Source organism: Pararge aegeria, chromosome 12, assembly GCF_905163445.1.
Source record: "Pararge aegeria chromosome 12, ilParAegt1.1, whole genome shotgun sequence".
NCBI classification, from domain to species: domain Eukaryota; kingdom Metazoa; phylum Arthropoda; class Insecta; order Lepidoptera; family Nymphalidae; genus Pararge; species Pararge aegeria.
Window position 1 is genome coordinate 15,178,168 of NC_053191.1, and position 12,987 is coordinate 15,191,154.

Here is a 12,987-nt window from a genome sequence, read left to right on the forward strand (position 1 = left end):
TAGTAACGATCACCACCACATTACTATGATGCCAATGCCCAACATCAATAGCCCATAACAGTCCACTGCTGGACTAAAGGACACCGAGAGGGTATGCCCATGATCGCCACGCTGATGAAACGGGTTGGTGATCGCATTGGATGATGGTAGTAGCACAAGGACGCTGCTGTCCGTTCTGTGCCCAATGTCATTAAAAATATTAAATTAATTTGTAACCTTTACAAAAGCTTTCTTAAAGTTGCCTTTTAAATAATAGTGTCCCATCAGCGCCTTTTTTGAATTCGAAGAACTCCACATTAGTGTCCCATCATCGCACTAAAAACTTCATGCACGTAAAACGAAAAACCATTATACAAAAAAAAATATTATCATTCCAACAGACTATCTCGAGTAAAGAAATGGTATAAAAGAAACTTCATTAAGAAACAAACCTATCGCATAATAACAAAACCAATAAAAAAGTTCGTTGGCAAATTGCGAATGGGTATCGGTTAAAATATCTACGTCGTCATCATTAGGGAGCAAATACAGGAGTCCTAATGGGAAGCACACAATTTGTATTGTTCAGCAATACCCAAATACCTACACTGAAATTTCGACCCTGATAACTGACAATAAGGTCGTATTTTCTTCTTTTTCGAGTGAAGGGTTGATCAGAAAAATATGAATCTACGAAATAGTGACTTTTATTATATAACGTTAAGGTACAATTTAGCTTGGCTTATACCTTTTGATATCAAAGCTGGAACCGGTGAAATTCAGTCCACTCACGAAATCGGAGGCTTCAACTTGTATTCGAGTCTATAATATTTATATTCCGTTCCAAATACGAATGCGGCATTCCATTTTTTAAAATGTGAAGTAATAACGGAAAAAAACTACGCTTTCTGAATTTCATAAGTTTAAAGTGGTTTCAACGTTGTTTAATCTATTTCTGTGAATTTTGTGATTGTGTCAAGTGCCAATTAAAAACTTCCAGGATGAGTCTTCGAAGGTAGAGTTTTTATAAGTTTATTTAATAAAAAAAACCTCTGGCAGTGATCAAAGTTTTGAAAGAGTTACAACCTGAGTTTTCATACAATAGTGAAAATATTGTAGAGCCCGTATCTGGGGTTTTTTATATCTTAGTTAAATTATAGTTGCAGTTGTTTGTTTAAGTTATAATTTAGTTATTTGCTCATAGTAAAATAAGAATAGAATAGAGAAACTTTATTGTAACACAACGCAATAGGAAAAGCACAAGTAAAACAGTAATAGTTAATGTCAATTAATTGTTAGTTAATTAATACTTAATGCTAGGGTGCAAAGGCGACCTTATCACTAAGAGTTATCTTTTAAAGGCAACCTATATTTTATAGTATTGCAGTCTAAGGTTAAATCCTAACCTTTAAAATATAATTCGTATTTTTACATAAAAAATGTTTTTAAAATAAGATAAAATCTACTATATTTGCCGGGTCTACAGAAGAGCAAATTATTTAATTAATGCAATTAAATAATATTCAGTTCGTGAACATTATTAGCTTCGTGAACATTATTTTACCGCGTAAATAATTTAATTTGTAATTAATTAGGATTTTTCGTACAAAGACCTGTAAATATCGACGAATGTATTAAAAATCCATTACAATGTTTTTGAAATTTAACGAAAGATGATGATGAATCTTTTTTTCTTATTGATATTTTTATTTTTCTGCCTATTTTAAGCAGTTTTCTTACTCAAATTGGAGTGGTAGTATCTACGCGATTTATTCGTTTCTGTTAAGATCTGTCATCCATCCTTGGAAATCTTTATTTAAATAAATATAGTAACAAACTGAAACATCTTAAATGAACCGAGAGAACCGTAAAAAAATTACAATTTATTAAAGTCGATTAAAAATAGTCCGCAATATTATAATATGGAGTACTGTCTCTTTACCTTTTATTAGCGGTAGGTCGGAACTTTGTTTGCGAAAAATTTCTGTTTACTGTGAAATTAAGGAATTTTCCCGCAGAAGCCTATTTTTTTTTTATCTCACGGCATAGTTTAGATTGATGGATTTCGATTGGACCAGCCATATGAAATAAAATACTTATACGATTAAGGACTTAACTTTAGTTTGAGATACTTAACTAAGTTAAATATATCCACGTGACATAAAGACAAAAAAATATATAATTAAACAAGATCTATCTCTAATTGTCACAACTTGACACATGACACATGAGGCAGTTAGGATTAGTTTATTTGATAATGCAGTCAATCTTGATACAGCATTAAATAAAGTTACGTGTGTAACTTACTCAATACTCAGGTACTTGGCACTCTTGGCAGCAAAGGCAGCGCAGGTATCCACTGCCAAGTTCATAACATTTGCAATGCCAAGGTCTCTAGTGAATACCTACCAACCTTCTTTGCTCCCCTGAGACATTTTATATAAGACACATCTTTTATGTGGCGTGCTTTATATTCATTGCTATAGGTTATTACGGATCCCTTTTCTACGTTTATTTAAGTTCAAGCAACGTTTTTTAAAAACTGTTTTGCCAAAAATAACTTCATCATCATATCATTTATTTATTTATTTATTTATTAGGAACCGTTAGAATCCCTACAATTACAGAACAAAAATTCTGAAATCTTCTGAAAAGTTTTTACCAGTAGTAGAGCTTTCTATGACAGCGCTCGTCCGGGGAAAAACTAGCACCAAGTGGACCATTGTTGGGTCCGTCAATCATTACTATTAAAAAAAAAAACAATATGGCGACCGTGGAGTAATTTTCATGTAAATGTAAAAATTCGTAGTGTTCGTGTTTTTTGTATCAAGTACTTATTTACGTAGATATTACACAGTTTATGGGACGAAAAGTGCCATAGGCTACTTGTCCCCAAGGTAATTCGGACCTACCAATGCATTAGTTTAAACAATGTGTTAAAACACATTTAATATATCGTGGTTATTATACAATTTATGAATTTCTTAAAGACAACGCTTCTCGGAAACAGGCTCCGCTCTATCTCACAAGATAGAAAGTTTTAAAAATTGAAATGATGGTGAAAAAGAGCTATCGGCCGAGTTTCTTGACGGCTCTTCTCAGTAGAATCTGCCTTTCGAACTGGTGGTAGAGTCACTACAAACAGACTGATTTAACGTTTCAAAGGTGCTTATGTTAGGCCTACTTGAAATAAATGAATTTTGAATTTTTATTTAATTGTTTATCCTTGCAAAAGCACGGATTCTCTGGGATAGAATGTGGAATGCAATGTTTTTGCTATCTGTAATCTATAATTAATAATGTGACTAGTATGTACACATGGGCGTACTCAGTGGCGTGCATAGAGGGTATGCACAGGGTATGCAGATAATATAAAATGAAGAGAATCTTCAGTACGAGTTATAAAAAACTTAAGAAAAGGCATTGTAAGGGTTATAATAAGCCTACCCTTAAGTATTTATAACTCTTACTAGAGATTTTCTATCTGCATACCCTGTGCATACCCTCTATGCACGCCACTGGGAGTACTTTACTTCATGTGTATCTCCCACACAAAAAACAGTAAGCTGAATTTACTTTAATCCGCCAAATCCAGTGGGACTACTATCTGCGCTTGGAGCAGTATATACTTTAAAATTACAGTCCGCGTTTATTCTGTATATCAAAAAATCCCGTGGGATATAGTTTTCCTGGAATTGAAAGTATCCCATGAGACTGTGCCGGATATAAACTAACTAATATCTATGCAAAGAATAAGTAATACAAAAGTAAATAGCAATCACAGCCGGACACTGTTCGAATTTTTTAAATTTAAAAATGGCGCCATTTGCTCCAAAAAGAATAATAGTCAGCGTCACTCAGTGATGCAAGGATTCTATAGGAGGATAGGAGACAAAAACTATATTCGCCGATTATAATAGAAATAGAAAATATTAATTAGAAAAACACAGTACATTATGAAAATTAAGTTTGATTTGCTATAGTCCGCGAAAAGCAGGAGAATCTGTATGGTTTAATTTATAATTTCTTCAATCCTTATGCTCCACACCATACAGATCCTCGGCAATACACCCTATATGCACGTTTCGCTCCAAAACCAGAGCATCCTCAAGAGATGCTGACTTTACAATGAATAATTGTAAAGTCAGCACTTAACAATTATTCATACAGATTCTCCTGGTTTTCGTGGACTACAGCAAATTAAGCTTAATTTTCATAATATATCATGAATTTCCGCAAAGTTCTATTCAATATTTAAAACACAGTACAATAAATCTTTGGAATCTCCCCCCTAAATTAGGAAATCCCGTATCTTAGGGGCCAGCCTTCCCAAACATTGATTGTATCATTTCGATAATATTAAGTGCACTTTAACAAAGGAAACTTTACAAAGGTGTGTTGAGTTCTCTAACGGTTAAGTGAGAATAGCAAGTTATATTATTATATCCCCTGATATAATTAACGTGTCCACCTGCTAAAGCAGGGGAACATGGAATAGGAGAAGTTTACCCCCGTTTATTATAACACATATGTTATTTGGATATTATTCCCAACTGATCGCCAATGCTCTGAGAATTGATAAAGCTTTGGGAGAAGATAATTTTACCCTTTCCCCGGGGAGAAAATTGTCTCCTGCCCATGCTAGCCGTGTAGTTTATGCAAGCTAACTCTACTGAAATTGCCAAGGTATGTTAATCTGAGAAACCGTGCATACATAGGTAACAAAGGCTATTTTGTTTCCCCGGGTAACGGTATCCTAGTTCTTCAAACAGAAAATAACCCAGATACGACTGACAGCATATCTGGTTTATTTAGGGTCGAAGGAAATAACGCGTAATTTATCTTTCATTTGTAAATGCCACTCTCACTAAGGAAAATGTTCTGTACCTCGTAACTGTCCAAAGTTATTAGATTTCTACCTAGTTACATTTGTAACATGTTTCGTTACGTTAGTATTACGAAAGAACGTAAAATGTGATATATTACTCTGATGTAGTAAATTCAATTTGTAGAGGTATCTCTTAAGATATTAAATTTTATTAAGAGTATATAGTTGGGAGGCACGCTATTAATAAGTCAATGTATTTTATTCATATACAAAAAAGAGAAAATATAGTATATTATAACACTATAGTGTAATAAACAAAAATTTATATAAATATTATAGTGCCTTCTTCTTAGTTATTAAATAAGGTAGAGTATATTGTTGTGAAGTACGCAAGTTTAAGATTATATTCAAAATTTAGAAACATTATCTGTTTTAATTACAAATAAGAAAAAAAAAAATTAATAACACTATAATGGAATGAATGCAATCTGTACAGGCATCTCATAAGTTATTATGCCACTAATTGCATCAATAGTGTAGCAAAAGTTATTTATAAAGTTATAATAATCCGCTTAATTTATTCGATTTTATAAGCAGATTTGGTTGTTTCGTTATTCGTTCTAATACTCACATTCACCAGAACCAAATTGAAGCTCGGCTTGGAACTTTGTGAAGTGGGGCTTGGGACGCGCTCGTGAACTGAAGTAGATTTAGAATCTAGAAGCAATCAAGTAATAGACCGTTGCTCTATGAAATTGTTTCGCAAAACCATGTTTATAAAAACCTACGCTTGATTATTTCTAGCTCGTCTTATAATGAAAACAACCTTATAATTTTTTTTAGTGTAAAGTATGTTTTAAATTTTGTTAAGGAAAAAATTCGCACAACTGACGGAATGAAAAATTAATTTCTTAGTTAAAGAAACACTTTTCTTTGTTTAATTCCATTAAATTTATACTTCTAAAACAGTGCAATCACCGTTGATAGGTCAACCAAGAGATTTAATAAACAATTTTCAAGGTTTGTATTGCGGTACTGTAAGGTTTTAGAAACTTCTTCAAACCTATTCAAATCTTCTATTCTATTCTATCTTCTTCTGAAACCTATTCAAATAACACAAAGTGAATATTTGTATGGAGTCTATAATTTTTGAATAATGAATAATGAATAATGATATATCAACGAACAATTTTTTTGTTAAATAACTATTTGTGCCAAAGGTCATCCTGGGCAGTACGTCAAGATGATAATTTATATAAAGTTTTTTAGCCTATTAGTATTAAAACATGCAAGAACAAAATGTAGTACTTTTATCACTTTACAGACTACGACATTTTGAAGCGTCGCTAAAGCATTTTTCTTTTGACTGATCTCGGTTCTAGTTTATGAATAACGTTCACAAAGCTATTTCTGTAGTGAGAACTCTAAATAAACATCTAACATTGACCCGTAGTACCTATAGAGCTGATATTTTCGCTCTGTATATTTCATACTCGTAACCACGATTTATAGCGGTTTGGGAGTCTCTTTTTACCCGACTTACTGAAAGATTACGATTTGAGCTTTCTTTGTGTTGGTTTGTTGTTTATTTGTGTGAGGTAAATGTAGTTACGTTCCAAATAGCGTCAAGATCCTCCTCTCCAATCCTCTCTCGTCAAGAAGAGAATCCTCTCCTCAATGAGAAAGAAGGAGAGCAGAGCATTGATTCACCAACACAGACACAACCGATTTTTTTTCGTTCGCTGTCCACCACGCTATTGCAATGGGGGTTGGTAGTGAAATGAACTATTACAGACGTCTTGACGTGCTCTTCGAGACATGCGGTAGAATAACGTCATATTCCGAATTCCGGCTTGTACTGAATTTCTGGATAGAAAATATGTATACCGTAACGACTGGAGAATCAACCTACTATACCGCTGTGAAAGTTATCTCACAAAGAGCAAAAAGAGTTAAACTAAAGCGTCCATCTACGGTGGCGCACTAAATTTCCGATGACGCGTTTGTTTGAGCAAGTTTCTCGAGAAAGGCTCACGCAGGACGCAATCTCAAACCTTATTTGATTGTTTTCTCTATGTTTAATTGTCTGCGGCAAATGTGGGAAGTCCACATTTCCTTGCTTGCAAGTGCGTGTCCCCTAGTTCGTCTTATTAAAACGATATGACGACTTTGGGAGATTGACGAGAGACTTCCTCAGCGGACATCATCAAATATTTTTAAATTGTTTTACCTAGAAGGAAACAGGGTAAATTTTTAGGGAAAATTATGTATTTGAACTAGGAATCTTCCTCTACAACCAGCAAGCTCATAAAAGCTGCAGGTTTAACACAGGCACTTATGAAGCATTGGTACATATAATGTTTTCATTATTGTGAGGTGAAGGTGATAACTACATTCAGTAACTTAAAACTAAAGCTACGAGGGTTTTAAACGTACCTTGGACTAAGATGAGTCCACAACAAACTCATCAATAGTTTAGTAAAAAACACATTATCGCAAAGGATTTAAAAAAAAAACTTTATAAAATAACATTAAATAAAAGCGGTTTATTAGGAAAGTTCGGCAGCCATTATTATTGTAAGCACGAATGTCATAAAGGAAGTAATGTTCCAAACAGAGAACACTTTTCTATCTCCGTGATATATGGTATTAAGAGAATTATTTATCAACTGCGATTTGTTACAAAGGATATCAGATGGTTCACTTTTCTTTCATTACTGACTTTTATTGTACCTCTTTAATATATAATGAAAATGTATGAGCGCGAAACTATATTATTAAGTTTGCTGTAAGAGCTCTTTTACGTTATAATAATTTCATGTAATATAACTCTTATGAAGATCGGGTTTCTACGTCCAAAAGTACTCAACCAGTCGAGTTTCTCCTAGTTTATTACTCATTCTCAAATTTTAAATATCTAAGCAATAAAGTTGTCACCAACCACAAAGAAATGTAAAAGTAATCTAAGAACCAAGGCCTAGTAGGCCTCGATAGCAAGCACTTTTAAAAAGTCAGGTCTGTCTGTTTGTAGTGACTCTAATCCATGTAGTTAGCCTTTACATACTGTCGGACGTATGATGCCACGTAAAACCGATTAGTGGTACACCCTTAACAGATTTGGCCGCTGCCATCTTAGACTGCACAATCACATACCACCAGACAAGCAGTTTGCAGTCACTGCACTTGTATTAAATTTTTTTTTATAATTGATAATTCTTTGACGGCCGATTGGCGCAGTTTGCAGCGACCCTGCTTTCTGAGTCCAAGGCCGTGGGTTCGATTCCCACAACTGGATAATGTTTGTGTGATGAGCATGAATGTTTTTCAGTGTCTGGGTGTTTATATATATATTCTAAAGTATTTATGTATATTATTCATAAAAATATTCATCAGTCGTCTTAGTACACATAACACAAGCTACGCTTACTTTGGGGCTAGGTGGCGATATGTGTATTGTCGTAGTATATTTATTTATATAAAATAATTGATGGACTAAGTAATAGATATATGGAAAATAGGTAGATGGAAAACCATTGCATATTTTACAGGGCATGCACGAAAGACAGCGTGTTGCTCTGTATTCTTCAACCTGAGACGTATACGCAAAGTCTCATGTGCCTGTAATTACACCGGCAACCACGCCTTGCGACAATGCTGTTTAGCGGCAGAAAGAAATAATAGTGGTAGTACTTTTAAATTCCTCTATTTTTATTCGTTTTCTCAAAAAACTACCCCAACCTCTTGATATTTCGGGTTTGTTGTAATAATATAACGATTGAATTAGACAACAACTAATAGAGATTGATAAAATCAATGATTGTACGCTGTCATGGATTAATATCGGTAATGTCACCATCGTTGTCAACCCATTACCGGCCTACTACACGACACCAGACTTCTATCAGGATAGGAAAGGTCGAATCTCTACCACGCTGACCATGTAAGGATTGGTAGACTTCCCACGCCTATGAGAATTAATGAAGAACTATGAAACAAGTTATTTACGATATTTTCCCTCATCGCTAGAGTAAGCAATAATCTTTTGATTAAAAATTAAAAACCCACATAATATTGGATAGAAGTAGGCGTTACTTTGAATATTAAATATATTAATATTTAATATATTAAATATAATAAAATCCATGATATATTATCAAAATTAAGCTTAATTTCTCGTAAATAATCGTCTCGTAATTTAGAGTATAAGGATTGAAGAAATTATAAATTACACCACACAGATTCTCTTGCTTTTCGCGGAGTATAGCAAATTAAGCTTAATTTTGATAACCCAACAATCTCTAACTAGAGGTGCGAGCTTCGGGATTGAATCAAGCCCCCCCCCCCCCATTCTTAATTGTTGACCCTCAAAGTTCCAATGCCATGACATGCCATGAGTGCCAAAGCATAAAATATTTATTAGTAGAGTTCTATTCGGAACATTGAAAGTTTGTTCATAAATTTGTGACTTTGACGTATTGGATCACAACGGATAGCATGTTTCATATTTTTGTTTTGTGACTGGATCAATACCGTCAGCTTTTTTGTTTTACAAGTTTCGATTTAACCTGCTGGGAGACAGTCATTCGCTTTTTTAGCGCTTGCTGAATTTGTATCCGACTAACTGTTGCCTGCGTTTTTTGTCGGCTTCTAGTACAGTATTATACAAATCCCTTATATCCGTAGAACTTTTTGCGTTTTTTTTTAAATTTTATTTTCATTTTTTTTTCACGATGTATTCACGATTTTTTTCAGCTTTTGATTTTGGCATAATTTTAAAATTAATTCATCAAGGAGATAAAAATATTGACCCAAATAAAAAATCATCAACATTCATTGAATTTGCGTTATGGTCCCCAGAAAGTGAAGTCGAGCTCCCAATATCATCGCTTTTTATTATATGCATATACACTAATAATAAACTTTCCTCTCGAATTACACCACCTATTGCTGAAAACTGAATTAAAATCCATTGCGCAGTTTAAAAGATCTCAGCGTATAAACATAGAGAGCGACTTAGTTTGATAATGTGTAATGATAAAAATCATTAGTATTTAATATTACTAGTCGTTTATTTATTTTATTTATTTAATTTACTGCACAACCAAAAAAACCGTTTACAAAAGGCAGACTTGGTATCTTAATACTGCATGCTGAGTTAGTCTTTAAGAGGAGAGTACAACATTATAAAGCAATTATGAAATGTGTCGTTGGTTAAATAAACAATTAAATAAATCTTTTACATCGGTTTAACGACTGAGTAAGAATAGGAAACGGAGGTCTTTTATTTAAAACCCGCGATAACAGATCTTAAAAAAAATAAACCTTCGTAAAAAATGTCTTCTTTGCAAGTTAAGTTCGTTTATTACATTAATTTGAATCATTATGCATTTCATCGCGAGGGAATTTCCTAGCGTATTTTTACACCCGGGTGCATTACGGGCGGATGCTTTTTATGCAAGACAGCATGACGCTGCAAAAAACCTATGAGATATTCTCTACGCCAGAGAAAATATTAAAATTCTATTAACACCCGACAATTCGTGAACTCTCAAGGAGGGTGTGTAGCCAACGGAAACGAAGAGAAAACTATAATGCATTTATTATAAAAGACTAACATCGTAATTAAAAACGTGACTTGATTATATTTTAAAACATTGCACATAAAATTTTTGTCAATTCGTCTGTCAAGTTATAGTTTACGAGCCCCCTAAACTTTACGAACCGTCGAATTGGTATTGTAACTTTAGACGGCCCCTAAAGTTGTTAGATATCACATAAGAGTTCGTGAAGCATTTCTTTCCTCTAGGAATTAAATCTAAATCACTAGAAATCCGATTAAGGCGATTCATAGGTTTAGTGAAAACGGGCATTAGTTGTTTGATACTCATTTTTGACCCGTGTGTGTGCGTGTGTGTGTGTGTATGTGTGTGTGTGTATGTGTGTGTGTGTGTGTGTTTGTGTGTCTGTGATTGTCTGCATGTGGCATCGTATATCCTGAAAGGATGATAATGAACAAAATTATTCACCATCATTTTATGATGACAAATCACATTTTTTTTTCAGGTTATGGGTATCAAATGAAAGGGCTTGACTAGTAGAATAATGTTCACTGCATAAAAATTCTGGGGTTTTTATATTTTTTTGAAATATATGTCTCAATCTGCATCATGTAAATATCATAGTTACTAAACTCTTCGTTTTTGTTTATTACCATGCGACACGCTACGCCGTGAAGAAACCTTTTTAACTGCTAGTTGGAATGCGACCTAAGCTTGGAAGGCTAGAAATTGCAATGCAAATAATTTTAGAATAATACTGTTGGAATTCGACGACCGAGTGGAGCAGTGGGCAGGCGCAGTGGGCAGCGACCTTGCTTTCTGAGTCCAAAGTTGTGGGTTCGATTTCCACAACTGGAAAATGTTTGTGTTATGAACATGAATGTTTTCCAATGTCTGGGTGTTTATCTGTATATTATAAGTATTTATGTGTATTATATTTATAATAGTATTCATAAAAAAATATTCATCAGCTATCTTAGTGCCCATAACACAAACTACGCTTATTTTGGGGCTAGATGGCGATGTGTGTATTGTCGTAGTATATTTAATTAATCACGATGGAATACATAACAGACACCATTTAAATAAAAACTGAAATGTTAGTAGTTATTTTTTATAGTAACAAAGACGGGTGAAATAGATTGCCCACCTGATTGAAAACTATCGCCTGTGAACAGGGCACCATGTCGTAAGTCATGCATTTTACACATCTTGCAACGTGCCGTCCATTAACCTGAGCCGAAGGTTTAACCCTTATGTGCATGTAATCACACCATCAACCAAGCGGCACGCCGGCACGCCATGTTTCATTGCAACAATGTGGCTTGGTATCAACAAGCATGACGTTAGTACTTCCACGGACGAAGCCTGTCACAAAATACACTAAAATAAACAATGTGTGACAGTTGTAATCAAACCTAAATTAGAATCAAAGAAAAAAAGGACTAACAGCTGTAATTATAAAGCAAAGCTTCATAGAAATTCACCTTGCATTTGATTTTAAAACTGAAGGCTATTCGAAGTTATAACGGTATGGACTGGACATCGATAGCCGGATATTACACATGAGACTCTTCTCTCTGGGGAAGTTGTCAATCTACCGTCACAATGTATCTGTTACGTAGTCAGCCTACTAACAGTATCGTAAATCCAAAACTCAAAATGATTTTGTTTACTGTTAGATTTTGAGATGAGAGGTTTACTTTACAATTATTCATTGTTAAGGCAACATATCCTGAGGAATAAGGATGCTCCAGAGTATAGCAAATTAAGCTTAATTTTCATAATATATCATGGAGTTCCGCCGGCTTCTATCCAAAATGTTCTGGTCTCAGCCGTAGCTAGTAGTAAGCGATCTACCTTTCTGGTATGATTAAATACCCCCAGCCATAGGTTAGCCCGCCATCTAAGACTGCATCATAACTTACCAGTAGGTGAGATTGCAATCAAGGTCTGACTTGTAGCGGAACTAAAAAAAAAAAACAAAAACTTATAGCTTAAAATAATAGACATTCATTATTTTATCTCTAATGTTCAAAGCGTCCACGATAAAGTTGTGAGCGCTATCCGCAGGTATTAAGTGAGACGTGCGCGCGTCGTTTTCACTGTTTTTGCACAATGCACTGCATACAATAATGGCTGAATGAGGATTCTATATCTTCTTAATTCAATGTAATTTGCTATACTCCGCGAAAAGCAGGAAACCCAAACCAATCTTCGGCAATGTTCTCATGACGCACGTTTCGCTCCGACATCGGACAAACCCACTCTGCTTTTCGCGGAGTATAGTAAATAAAGCTTAATTTTCGTAATATGGAAACCTATAATTTTTTTTACTTCGGACTGGTACTGAGATTTTTAACAGAAACGAAGAGATTTTAAAGAGATTTATTTATTTATTTATTTAAGCCTTATAACTTTCCTGTACTTAACTTATACAACTAACTAACAACTACAGTGAATTATGTACTACTTAATCTATTATTCAACTATTATTACTTTATGTATAATTTTTATGCATCAGGAACCCTCTTCGGTGAAGGCCTCCTCCAAGACTTGCCATCTTTCCCTATCCTGAGCTATTTGGATCCATTGTGGACCCGCGATTTTCTTAATGTCATC

General features: G+C 34.3%; 1 protein-coding gene across 1 annotated transcript in view; it reads left to right on the forward strand.

The window, feature by feature from the left end:
• Window positions 1-895: 895 nt before the first annotated feature.
• LOC120627971 (synaptotagmin-7) overlaps window positions 896-12,987 on the forward strand; it is a 429,893-nt gene continuing 417,801 nt past the window's right edge. Inside the window, exon 1 of the mRNA XM_039896112.1 lies at window positions 896-994. Coding sequence (XP_039752046.1) covers window positions 981-994 — 14 coding nt within the window. The 5' untranslated portion in view covers window positions 896-980. The remainder of the gene's footprint in view (window positions 995-12,987) is intronic.